At 37.8% G+C, this 13,632-nt stretch overlaps 1 protein-coding gene across 1 annotated transcript in view; it reads right to left on the reverse strand.

Moving 5' to 3' along the window:
- CPED1 (cadherin-like and PC-esterase domain containing 1) overlaps positions 1-13,632 on the reverse strand; it is a 95,800-nt gene that overhangs the window by 62,219 nt on the left and 19,949 nt on the right. Inside the window, exons 8-12 of the mRNA XM_010155321.1 lie at positions 12,640-12,809; positions 7,028-7,095; positions 6,642-6,686; positions 4,565-4,751; positions 2,819-2,987 (exon numbers count right to left, since the gene is read on the reverse strand). Of these exons, the coding sequence (XP_010153623.1) occupies positions 2,819-2,987; positions 4,565-4,751; positions 6,642-6,686; positions 7,028-7,095; positions 12,640-12,809 (639 nt within the window). The remainder of the gene's footprint in view (positions 1-2,818; positions 2,988-4,564; positions 4,752-6,641; positions 6,687-7,027; positions 7,096-12,639; positions 12,810-13,632) is intronic.

Genomic DNA, 13,632 nt, shown 5'->3' on the forward strand with positions numbered 1-13,632 from the left:
TTTCTTCTCCTTTTAGGGGTTGCAAGGCTTGGAACTAGACAATTCTTAACTCAATAGCCTTGAAATTAATCCAGGATTATTCAACTGCATGAGAATTGTTAGAAGACTGGAAACAACATCCTGCACTCTTGTCTTTTTATTGTAACCTTCCATATGGTATCATCTTGCAGTGAAACCTGAATATCCTAATGGGATTAAACATAAAAGAAAGTGAGGGAAAAAAGTCGCTGGATTAGAATTTTAACTGAAGCCTTCTGTGAGAAAGACCACACCACTGTCAGTGACCTTTCTCTCCCCACGTGTGATCCCAGTTGTGCCTAGTCAAGTGTCCAAAGGAGACTCCATCAGTTCACACTGTATTTATCCTTTTGCTCCTAAAACAGGTGTCTTGTTACTAAAAGAACAAGCATTCCTGTCACTGACCAGGGTGCATTAACCCACCCTGCAAAAGCGCATAATGTTCTCCAGTATGAAAAGAAGAATGTAATGATGCTATTTAAGACCTGAGTTTTGTATTGATAAAAAACATCACTCTAAGCAAAAGGCAATAAACTCTGTTTTAGCCAATAGGGAAAAGGGAAAAAAAGGCAAGCTTTTGAGCATTTTAGAATGCCATTTCTATCTCCAGCTTCAGCCTTCATTTGTTTTTTAATTGCATTCTCTGATAAGTTTTCCATTAACATATCTAAATAAAAGGTTTTTTAGAATCTCATACTGTATCTTCACAGCCCTCATTAGATACCACAAGAATGCTTTTCATCTCATTTTTGCTCTAAACTCCCAAAGTCCTCCCTAGTTCTGAACAATTATATTCATTAGAGAGCAGTTATTCAGAGATGAGCCCAAAAACAAGCTCAATCAAAACAAACTTCTAAAGCACTTTTCATTTTTATCATTCTAGATCTCTTTGCTTCACAGTGCTTCAAAGATTCATACTCAGTCTCATAAATACTATCATAAAACATTAACAACAGTGTAAACTCTAGTGTGGGAGGATGTGTATGAGGTTGAATTCTTGCTCCTACACCCAGATACATGCCACACATTGGGCAACAAGAGGATCTGGCCTCACATCTTTCCAGCCAGTGTGTTCTCCTAGTAATTAACATAATTCTGGCTCAACCTATTGCTGCTCTCCCTTTCATACTAATTCACACTTAAAGTGCCAAAAAAATTGATGTACATCTGATCAGAAGTCTTAGGTATTATATATTTTTATTCTTATTTGTTTTACTGTAGCAGCTACTAGCTACTTCTTGATCTTTGTAGTACTGAGCCACTACAAAGAGCAAGAAGATGGTCCTTGACCTTTTGAGCTTGTTAGATAAGGGTAAGAGAAGAGACAAAGAATAGGTGGAAGGCCAGACAGCACCGTAATCAGGTATTCAGATCAGTAGTCAGTAGGCTATGACTACCACATAAATTTTCTCTGACAGTTCTGATTTGCAGATTGAGATAATTATTGTCAGCATACAACTTGCTATCAACATTTATAATCTCTTTGGCTCCTGTTTTAAGCCCCAGTGCTTATATCTCCACCAGAAAAAGAAATCCCTCCTGATCTGTCCCATCACATAAAATGCTTTGCCTTCTCCCACCCTGGTCTCCCAAACTCTTGCAGTATATTGAAAGAAACTGGAGAAGGGAAATAAGTTTTATGGAAAAGATATATTGATATGTAAGATCTTCATAAAGAAGATAAAGGTAGGATTAGACATTTGACACAGGCATGGATGACATTTTCAACACTATGGTTTTGAAAATCCTGCTTCCAAGTTGCAGAATTAGTTGTGAAGAAATATATTTCTCCTGGATGATCTAGTACTCAGAATGAAACCACCAAACCTTTTAATCTGCCTGAAATTCCGCAGTCAAGAGCACTGCCCTTGATTATGATTTACCATGTCACTTTCCTCTTTGACTTGACTGCCTTATCTTTGTCCACCATATCAAGTATCAATGTTTAGTCCCTAAACTTTGGAATCCAAACAGTTCTGCTCCAGCCTGTGTCCCAGGTTTACTATGTTAGGAAGAATATACTTATCACCATAGTTTCACTAACTGAAAGGTTCACTGTTCCTTTCATTATCTTTCTTCCAATTTTAGCTCTAATTCAGCCTGAGCTCCCCTTTCCCAGCCCTTTTTCAGCTATTGGACAGACTCTCACCCTTTTTTCATTCAAGAGACCCACTGATTCCTAAAGATTGTCATTTGTTAAGAGTAATTTGTTTGCATTCGCAAACTTATATTTGGATAAATATGATGTAAATGACAATCATCCCGTCCTTCAAAATCATTGGTGGTTTTTTCCATTATGTGTGTTGGTCTTCTAGAATGAACACTTTTGATTCATAAATTATCTAGCAGAATTTGTCTTGACCATTATAAACACACAGTCATCATAAATATCTTTCCCAGTAAAAGGATTTCTGTGGCTCCAATGTGACAGGCAGATAGATAGTTATAAAAACTGCAGTCTGCTGACTGCCTGGTACAGAGGGACTGTTTTCTCACAAGCAAACAGCAGATCTCTGATGGCTAAGGTTTTGGCTCATCAAAGTAATGATTAATTAAGGTGGAACTCTCAAATACATGGTAACTATAAGAGATACTTATGCTGAGCTTACTTTTTACATTAAAAATGTTGTGTAAATACTGTATTTCATACAGTTCTAGCATTTACAACTCAGAATCTATTCTCACCAAAACAGACTCTACACCAGCTTTAGCCCAAACACTCTAATTTATAGCACTGGATGAACAGAAACCAGATAAATTCACTATGAGTTTGTATAGCAAAAGAATATAGAGACAATACCTGCACAAACCCACACATCATATAGTCAGCAAATAAAGGCAGACTAGGACGGTCTTCTCGATAAATTGTGATTTTATAGCTGCTCACAACCTGAGGGCTGGGCTGTGAATCATCTGTTACAAGAATGATGATTTTGTTCAATCCAAGGCCAAGGGGGTAGTTAGCAATGCTGCAAGGCAAAGCAAGAAAGAAATTAAATAAACACTAAGAAACAAAGACTTACACTGCTTTATCTATGGCAGCTAAACTTTACTTGCTCTTTGAAGCTTCTATTTCTAATATTTTCTTTCTCTTACAAGAGATGTATGATTTTAAATAAAGAACAGAGTTAAATAAGATTTATAACAAATCACAATTCTTTCAGGAAGACAAAATGCTGACAGTGAAACCTAGTGAAAAGAGCTTCACTGGCAACAGCAACAATTCTCACACGATATCTGTGAATAAAGCCACTAGAGACAATAATTCCTGGCAGGCCCAAGTTCGTGGTGAAGTTAGCAGGGAGACAAAAAAGATCAAAGGTGTCAGCTAGCCATTGAAATTGGCCACTAGTCAAATGTGATGGAGTCCCAGACAAAGATTAGAGTGACAGGTAAGAGCAAAGCTGGACTGTGCTTTTCTTCCCTTGGCAGGGAAATGAGAAATGCTGAAAGACACAGAACATGCAGATTCAGGGCTTTTATATTTCAGGACATATTGGACATATTGCTGTTCTTTTTACCCTTTAAAAATAATTCTTTTAAGTTTTTCACATGTATCCATGTTGACTGCTAAAGCATTTAAAATTAAAACACTAAAAAGTGGTGTGGAACAATTTTATGGGAGTGTCTTTTGAAATGATAAATGTTTTAATTGAAAATAGAGGAAACGTATTAGGCATTAGATCAATAACAACTGTACAGTCTGTTTATTAGCAGACATTCTAGGTCAAAGCACCTGCCTCACAGTTAGTCAAAAGATGGTGTGTTGCATAGGCACTTCTTGCCATGAAGCAAAGCCAGTCCTGTAATAGCTAAGGATTCTTCTTCCAAAGTGAATCATTGTCCCTGCTCTCTCTTTTATCCACTCACTAATGGATAGTAGGTAAATAAGCCAGTTCTCTGGTTCTGAGGTACCTGACCCAGATAAATAAACACTTTTTGTCCCTCCCAACATCCAAAACCAGATCATGCCCAAAATGCCTATTGGAATTGTCCCTGGCACATGCTGTTGGTTGGGAAAGCCAAAACTGTGCCAGGGAACGTAGTAAGAATTAAACATAAGGAGGGTATGTGGGTCAGCGCTCAAACCTGTTGTTTAGTGATGACTTTGCTCTCCCCGCTATCCTGCAGCTTTAAACGTCTCTAAAAGATTGGATAAACTGGAACTCTTGCTGATGACAAGATGACCTACTTAGTGGATGAGGGAAAGACTGTGAATGTTGTTTACCTGGAGTTTAGTAAAGCCTTTGACACAGTTTCCTACAGATACGTCTAGAGAAACTGTCTGCTCACAACCCAAAGAGTTGTGGTGAATGGAATTACATCCAGTTGGCAGCTGGTAAAAAAGTGGTGTTCCCCAAGGCTCAGTACTGGGCACAGTTCTATTTCAGTTGTGGGAGGTGCTAGCTACTGTGCACTCCGTAAAGTTAAGGTGAATTATGGCTTGAGAACATATTACTATTATATACTGTGTTACTATTATTACTATTATATACTGCATTATTATTACCTTATAGTTTGTACACTTATATTTTGTCGCTCATACCTTGGCCCTTTCTTCTCATCAAGGTGTACTTGGCATTGACAGTTAGAGGGTTCTGCTCCTATCTTCACTGTGACCATGTCAAATGGGACTTCTGCGTAGTATTCTTTGATCTTTGGGATAAACTGAGGATTCAAGTCCAGCTGTGGACTGGTGAAGATCTGCCTGATATGAGATAGGGTATCTTTATCTGTTCCAAGAAGGCATCAAAGAAAAAACTGTGAAATGTATGAACATTTTTTAAGTAACATGCAACTTCTGGCAGATTGATACAGTGGCAAGATTTTTAATGCCTAATCACTCCAAGACTGATAATCTTGCTGCAAGGTCTTAATGGAATTTGCATTGGCATTTGAGAGGGATTTTAATCATTCAGTGCCCAATGACTCCAGTCAGAGTCACAAAACTCTGAGTAAGCCTTTGAAAATGCAAGGATTAGGTCTGGGAGATCCTGTCTCCAGTTAGTTAACTGGAACTTAAAGAAGAGGTAGGCCAAAATTCATAACCTACTTAGGTACCAGCCTGTGTACAGAGGTTTGTACATGTGTAATAGCCAATACAAATCAAAATAAGTTAGACATACTCTTACTGTTTATAAGAGCAAGTCACATGGAGATACCTAGACCCATGGGGTCATTTGCAGTACAGCTGGAAGAATGTTTTATTAAAATTCCTAAAGGAACAAACTCCAGCTCCTTTTCTGTGTATGAAATCTCCACAATCAAATCCTATTTGCTCAAAAATATCCTGTATTTTGTAGTGTTTGCCAAATGACTCATGAGAATAATTATTTGCTGGCAACCCACTTACGACAAATATTTTAATCCAACCTATGGAATTCAGATTTACAGTATAATAACACATTCAAAACTTGCCTTCCACATATATTCTCTAGTGTGTGCATAAAACTGGGTACTTCAGAAAAGACTCCAGCCAGGAAGAAAAATTCAGAATTCTCTCCAGAAGCCAGAAGTAAAATTCTTTTGCTATAATACCTGAAAAATCTTGTGGCTTAAAGCACGGCTTAAAAGGGTCATAATGAATGCAAGCAGTTCAATGTGGGCCATTTCTACCTCAAATTATCTGCCTTGAGAAACAACACAGAGTAATTTCAGCCCTCTCTTGCATGGATTAAAATGTAAAGGGAGTTATTCCAGTGGAAGAGTGGAATTTGGGCTGAATTTTTAGGGAAATATGGCTTATAAATTGATAAACAAAAGGTATTTTTAAAAATCTCACAGATGAGTATGAACAGTCCTCCAGATCCTGTATGTCTTTCCTATGACTGTCATCTCAATACTAGCTTCAAAATGAGAAGGAATTTTAAAAATAAAATTAATGGAGGTATTTTCAAAATCATCATGCAATCAGAATGGTGATGCCAGTCAGCCAGCCCAGGATCATTTCTGGCCTCTGACTGACATAGAAGAATTCCTGGAGGCACCATGAGATCATGAACAGAGGAGAAATGAGGCTCAATGGGTAGAAAAACCTTTCCACCACAGAGCATTTGTTTCCCGTTTATAAAGTGACCCCCCCAGATAATTTGTCAGTGAGGAAGGCAGCAGAAAGCATTGCTGACACCAAAGACAGATCCACTTTAAATCTTTATATATGTTTAAATATACTTCAAATTTTCCTACAATCAGATGTTTAAGAAAAACTTTATTTCTTAAGCAGCTCTTTAGAACTCCACCGCTGAGCTAAGACAAGGCTGCTTAAACTCCGTACAAGTTTAAAAGTTATTCCACAAGCACAAATGTATGCTAAGGTTCTTAAAAATAAGAGGCAAAAGTCTACTGAAGTGCAGCAAAGGATCAGTCAGTGCTGGAACACTCACATTTATATGCACTCACAGCAATGTTTAACTTAGTGCTTGAGGCTTATTTAACATAATAGCTTAATTATTGAGTGATTCATAAACATTCTTACTACTTAAAATCTTTTTTTTTTTTTTTTTTTTTTACATAACAGCTTGCAGGCACTCTATTCACTGAAATGTTATACAGAAAAACCCAAGAAGTTTATTCAAGTAATCTCTCTTCTTCCCCCTTAGTGGTCCAGAAAGACCTTGACTTACCATAACTGCATTGTCTTTCTTTAGTCTTACTGGAATAATGTAATGCTGAAAGACAAAGAGAAACAATAACGTTCTTCTCTAAGCCTGATTCACAGTTCTAAGCCTGATTCACAGTTCTATAGGAGAAAGAACTCTCATTGTGCTAATTATAAAATGCACAGTGTACTTCTTTTCCATGTGAAATCTTTGCTTTAGGCTCATGAACACTGCTCGTGGGCTCAGCAGAACAACTTACATAGATAAGGAAGAAATTATTCTTTTATATGTAGGAAGCCAAGAGCTTCTATCTGGAATGCAAAACAATGCCATCACAATCACACCTTATCAGAAGTAGTACAAATAGGAAAAACATGGCATATATAAAAGACCTTACTCTGATCCCTTACCCTCATGATTCTTCCTGAAGTTAGAAGGAACATTCTGCTTAGGACTTGCAGTTTCTTGAGAAGAATTCCTGTCAATTCAATAGCAGAAATATTTCTACATCAATGGAAGGAATAGAAACAGTGGAACACTTTTCAAAGATTTATACATGGCAACCCTGGGCACATGGTATTTTAATGGTCTCCATGGAAAGATGAACCTTCTGGATTCATGTTAGCAATATTACCTGAATGAACATGACAGAAAACACACATTCCATACTAAATGGTAGTCTATAACATGAAAAAAAAGAAAACCAGACATAAATTTCAAAACATAGTTGAGTTGTTGGGAAAAGGGAGAGTGAATATAGTCAGGAATAAAATAACCCAAACCTTATCTCTTAACTACTTGTATGATGCTTTTTTTGTATATATTTGGTGTTAAAGTTAGACTTTGCCCAAAAAGAATTAAATATAAATGGAGGCCTGTGTCAAGGTCAATATCTGTACCTACATTACCATGAATTCATATAATGGAACACCTATGTGTTTTGATTTGGTTGCTAATTCAAAACAGATCACATGATCAGCATCCAGAGTATATCTATAAATCCTCACTGAAAAAAGTCAACTGCATCAATTTCTTAACGTGTTAGTGGTGTCTATAATACTAATTCCACAGATTTTTTTTCTTTCATATAGCATTTTAGGAACATAGAAGAAAGACAGTAGGCTTCTCTCCAATCCATGTGCAGGACCTCTGGCTGATAAGACCTTTTCAGAGGTCAATTAGCATTTCTTGAAGCTTTCACATTTTTCTCCCAGTGTTTTCCATAGAAGTTCTCATAAAGCAGCTTTTTCCCAGATAACTCAGTTTGGATTTTGAAAGACACAAAGTCACTCACTGTGCGAAGGAAAGGAGGTGGCAATATTGTTCTGTGCAATCAGCCATCACTAATGTTTCAACAGGAGTTGCTGAAAGCAATATTGAGGTCAATCATGGTAAAATGTAAACTGTCCAGTAATAAAAGAGATATTTCTGCATTATCTCAATGAGATAAGGAAAGAAGCAGCTGGCAGATCTATGAGTATGTGTGTGCATGAAAATGTAGTTCTGAGCTCTCAGTGTCTGGACACTGCCCTGATTTCATGAACATTCATGACTTCCTTCAAAGGAGACATTTAACAAACCACTTTTTCTGCTTGCCAAAGAGGTAATGGCTAACACCTGTCAAATACATTTTTTCTCTCCACTGTTCCTTTGTGATTGCCCCGTCCTAAACTCCGTTGCAAAGTAAAAATAAGATGTTGACTAGATAAAATCCCAGACTTTGGTTTAGCTAGAAGATATCCCAGGAGTGTGGCAGCCATTACAACTGAGAGGCCCCAGCTACCAAGACAACGGCGTGACCTGTACATGTCAGCTCGGTAGAGACTGTAATTATCATCAGACAACATGAGAGACATATAATAAATCTATGTAATTACAGTAGGGTATAGAAATGCAATATTTAGAAATAATATTGCAGAAAGGTACTCAGATTACAGTGTGGCCAGCAGAACTGGGTAAGGAATTGTCCCCCTGTACTGGGCACTGGTGAGGCCACACCTCAAATCCTGTGTTCAGTGTTGGGCCCCTCACTACAGGAAAGACATTGAGATGTTGGAGGGTGTCCAGAGAAGGGCAACGGAAATGGGGAAGGGTCTGGAGCACAAGCCCTGTGAGGAATGGCTGGGGGAGCTGGAGTTGTTTAGCCTGGAGGAGACTCAGGGGAGACCTTATCGCTCTCTACAGTTACCTGAAAGGAGGTTGCAGAGAGGTGGGTGTTGGTCTCTTCATGCTACTGGCAAACAACAGGACAAGAGGAAATGGCCTCAGGTTATGCCAGGGGAAGTTTAGACTGGATATTAGGAAAAAATTCTTCACTGAAAGGGTTGTCAACAACTGGAACAGGCTCTCCAGAGAAATGGTGGAGCCACCATCCCTGGTTGTTTTTAGAAGATACATGGATGTGGTGCTTGCGTTGGCAGTGCGAGGTTAACAGGTGGACTCAAAGATCTTAATGGTCCTTTCTAACCTAAATGATACTATGATTTTATGACTTATCTCTGCTGAAGACTGGGATTTGTAATCAACAGTACCATTCAGTTTTCCTTTGTCCAACCTCCTTGCAGTCAGCAGTTCGAGGAATGACAGTTATGAAGGTCTTCCTCAGGCAGGGAGCAGCTGGGATCATGGAATCTGCAGAGCCCTTTCTTTCACATGTTGTTACTCACGAGGGGACCTTCATCTGTGTGAGTGGCCCCTTATTTACTCAGTGTCTTGGAGGAGCTATCAGGCACAGATGTGCTCATTGCCTACACACTTTTCAATTAGCTGTAATGAAACTAATGACTGCATGTCAGGTACCCTAGATGAGTGCAAGCTTGTGAATGCATCTTTTGAAAAATTATCGCTGTGTACATCTCAAACTATTGACAGTGAACCTGTCCTGTAGGAATCTCTCTGATTCAGCACATCAGAAAGCTAAAGGATTGACAGCAGCAATAGTAATATAGCTCTGATGGTCTAAGCAATGAGACATAAGCATTGAAGGATGTGTAGAAATAGGTAATATCTGTATTAAAAAAATATATATAAATATAAAAAGAACCAGTCACTTCTGGGGCCTCTGATGGATGTGTTAGTTGTGCATGGTACAACTTCTAATAGATCATAAAATTGAGACCATATTTCAGCATTCAGTAATGAATTTTATTTCTTTAGATGATGTTTTGTAGGTCTCTCTTGAAAATGAGGAGCCACTGGAGGTAATTCTGTGCGACATGATCATCAGCAATTTTTTTCTGTATGTTTAACTGGCAGTGTGAGCTCTCTTGTTTTGCAGAGTGTTTGCTTGGCTTCAGTCACAGATTCACCATGAGAGCATTTGGTTCACCAAATTAAGTTTCTTGTGCTGATCTTCAAAAGAGAAATACAAAACTGCAGACTCAAGAATGGGATCGGTTTCCTGGTACTTAATCACAGCTGTCTCTCTCCTTTCCTTCTTCCCTATGTCTCTTATTCCTCCCATTGCAGATCAGTGGTCTTACCCAGACTTCCTTGCTGTTGACCTCTTTTGCCCCATAGTTTGAATCATGTTTGTTTCTCAAACTGCCCATGCGATGAGCATGACCAAGTTAAACTCCAAGAAGTTATTTTCAACCCAAATTAAGTTTGAGGGCTGCTGCTTCTATTTTGACATAAAAAAAGGGCTTGCATATGGGAAGCTAGTAACACTTTTCCAAATACATCAGTTGATTTCATAAAAGTATCTGCAATTTTATTGACCTGCTTAGGCTTTGTCTAATGCAAATACAGAAGGGTTAACTCTTCTCACTAATTTGATTCTACCATGCTACCTTGTTGTCTGACACAGCCAAATATACTTACCATGGTACTTAATTCTAAAAGACAGTAATGATGTACCTCTTCATCATATCACAAGTTGAAACTGCATAGAGTTGAAAAACAGTGCACAAACAATGCAGAAAATTTATTTCAGGGCACATGTTAGGTAGTACCACTCCTCCATCACTTTCAAAGAATTTTGTCATATGTTATACTAATGCATCTGAGATGGTCATCCTCACCTAGGCTGTAACCATTTCATTGTAGTTTGAGACGAGTTTCTAGAGTTCTTGTAAGGAATTCAGAGGTGTCACTAATATCATTTAGGTTTTCAGTACTAGTCATGTATTCCAAGTGTGTTAAGAAAAGTAGACCAGGAAACTTCTTTAAATCCTTTCTCCATCCTATGGATTCATGATTGGTGAACAAAACAACTGTACAAGACCTAAGTAAGAAGTTGTTATTTTTACAGTAAATATCTTGTCTGGTTCGACAGTCAGCTATGCAAATCACTGGGTTTTGTACATGGAAATACCAATTTTGGGTAGTCAGACAAATAAGAACTGTTAAGTAAATCAACCGAACAACCCGGCCTTAACTGAAGAAATTCAGGAGAACTGTTCTGATATACAAACTCATCAAAGCTGGGGATCTCAAAAAAGATTACTCAAAGCTCAAAGAGAATGCATACCTGAGTTATTTAGGGAGTAAGCTCTATTAAGCTCTTTCTTCCTTGCAATTAAACATAATTACATGCATATCTGACACATGCATCACCATCACATGCATGTAGCTAGAGAAATGGAAGATTATGATTTAGCAATGTCAAAACACATGGAGGTTTTTTTATACAGTGAATGAACAGAGTGGCATTATTAACTTAGCCATTGCAGAAAAAGACAGTGAAAAGAAACAGATTGGCATATGCCCTGGAGAAAGTTCATGGTGCTTCTACAAATTTATACACCTACAATAATGTTCAGCTTGAATCAAAATAAGAGGCCAAGGGGCTTTCGTAAAGTGAGTGAGTGGCACAGCTTAGATTAGAACAGAAAGCTGCTAAAGGTTGGTATGCTTTGATATGCAAACCTAAATATTTTGGCCGAAGGGCAAGGGCTTACACATGAATGCAAGCAGCTGCAACTTTGAGTTACTTTTCCTGGAGTGGCCCGCAAGTAACAACAATACTTAGCACATTCATGGAACTGTGTATTTTCAAAACACTAATAAACAGTTACGTAGCAAGGTGTTAAAGTATAAGCTCCACTTTAAAGCTAAGCAAACAAAGATATAGATGACTACTGACTTGCTGAAACCACACCCAATTCAATGAGGAACAGAATTAAAACTTAAGAAATCTTAAAAACGCTTTACATAGTTGCAATGGCATTCTCCAAGCAAAAGGTACAAAATAATGTCATTCACACATTTAACTTGAGACTCAGTGGAATGGAATATACACATTGCCTAATGTACCTCTGTTCTCCAGCCCTTGTTTGCAAAATCACATATGCCTGTAGCCAGTGAACAAGTATGGCATACGTGTGTAAGAAATGTCGTTAGCCAAGAGATAATGAGCATAGAAAACACATTTTAACAGATTTTATACTAAACATACAGTAGACCACAACTTTTCTCCTTCCCTCCCTTCATTCTTTACTCCCTCCCTCCCTATTAAAAAAAATTCTTGCCAAAACTCAGTGGATCTAACCTTGTCATTACAGTATTAGTCAAGCATTTCAGGAAGAGTTAAAATGAGGTTTCCAGAGTATAATGCTTTCTGACCTGTCTCTTGATGGGCAGAAAATTTAGAGCCACTCAACATTATTAGTCCTTTTTGGAAAAATCTTCACCTGAAATTTTATATTCTCTTTACAGTTTTGCTTGTAATTGGTTAATAAATTAAGAGACACCCTTAACCCTGGTAAGCACTCCTAATTTTGAGTTTACAGTTGTTCAGAAACAACCTACTTAATTTACTTCATATTTCCTAGAAAAAAATTCACCGTAGTTCCAAATAATTCTTTAACCCAGAGTCCTCTGTATTAGAAAGAGAAGCAAAGGGACAAAACTGTCCTATGTAGAAACCCAGCTCCATGATGGGATGATGGACCTTCATCTCAAATATTGTAAATCCACCAACATCTACTGCAGGATTAATTTTTATGAAAATCACTGGAGCTACTGCAATTAATATAATTTGAGAAAATACCCTAAAAATACCATATAATAGCTATCTTACCATTCTGAAAGATTTGTATGTGCCTCTTTAGTCATGAACTGGAATTGTTCAAGTAAACTGGAAAGCAACCAATGCAGAGTCAGGACTGAACCAAGCCGCATCATTGGGTCTACCGTGTGATAAAGGTCACGCAGTAAAGTTTGAATCTTGGGTGCAGCAGAAGGGAAAAGCTGAGAAGAGAGACACTGATTAGAGACTACAGATTATAATACTTGTAAACTGAACAGAAGTGAGAAATGATCAGAAGACAGTGTATGTAGCATACAGATGGATACATATTAATGATCAGTAGACAAAACTACTGTCTTTCCCAGCCTTGCTAATCAGGATTATGAGTACTGTCATGGAAGTCTAACTCCTCTGCCTCTGATTCAACTTCCAGATCTATTCAAATAAATCTCTTTTCAGAAAGCCCCATCAGTCTCCAACCCTGGTATTTATTCAGGAGGTCTAGAAGAAATCCTGACACCATGCAAACTTTCTGAAAAACAGATATAGTTGCAGATCTTTTATTTCCCACATGCTTGTCACTTCTCTCATTAACTGCCATTCCTATTCAGAGACACTAACTATTATTCCTCCATTTCTGTTCTTCTTCAAAAATGAACAGGGTGTGAAGAAGATGACATATTACATAGTCAACCTGCGCTTTTTTGCCAATTTTCCATCTACATCTTTTCTCTGGTCATGATCTCAGTGTGTACTGTCTCCAGTTCTTCCATTCACACCTGCTTTGCTTCATTGTAATTCTATTTTCTTACCAAGTAATTAGTAATTTACATAATTTTTCACCTTTTCCTTTCATTCTATTTTCTGTTCTGTGGTTTAGCTGCCCTTTTCAATGAATCCTCAACACAAATTCTCTGTTTTATTCTTTATCTCTTTTAACTTAAATTCCAAAAATCCTCCAAAATAAAATCAGCACAACCTGTCTTCCTGCTTCCCTGTCCATCCAGACTAATACATGTGCCAGAGAGAGTAAAGAATGGTAAT

This window comes from Eurypyga helias, unplaced genomic scaffold (assembly GCF_000690775.1).
Source record: "Eurypyga helias isolate BGI_N326 unplaced genomic scaffold, ASM69077v1 scaffold17007, whole genome shotgun sequence".
NCBI classification, from domain to species: Eukaryota; Metazoa; Chordata; class Aves; order Eurypygiformes; family Eurypygidae; genus Eurypyga; species Eurypyga helias.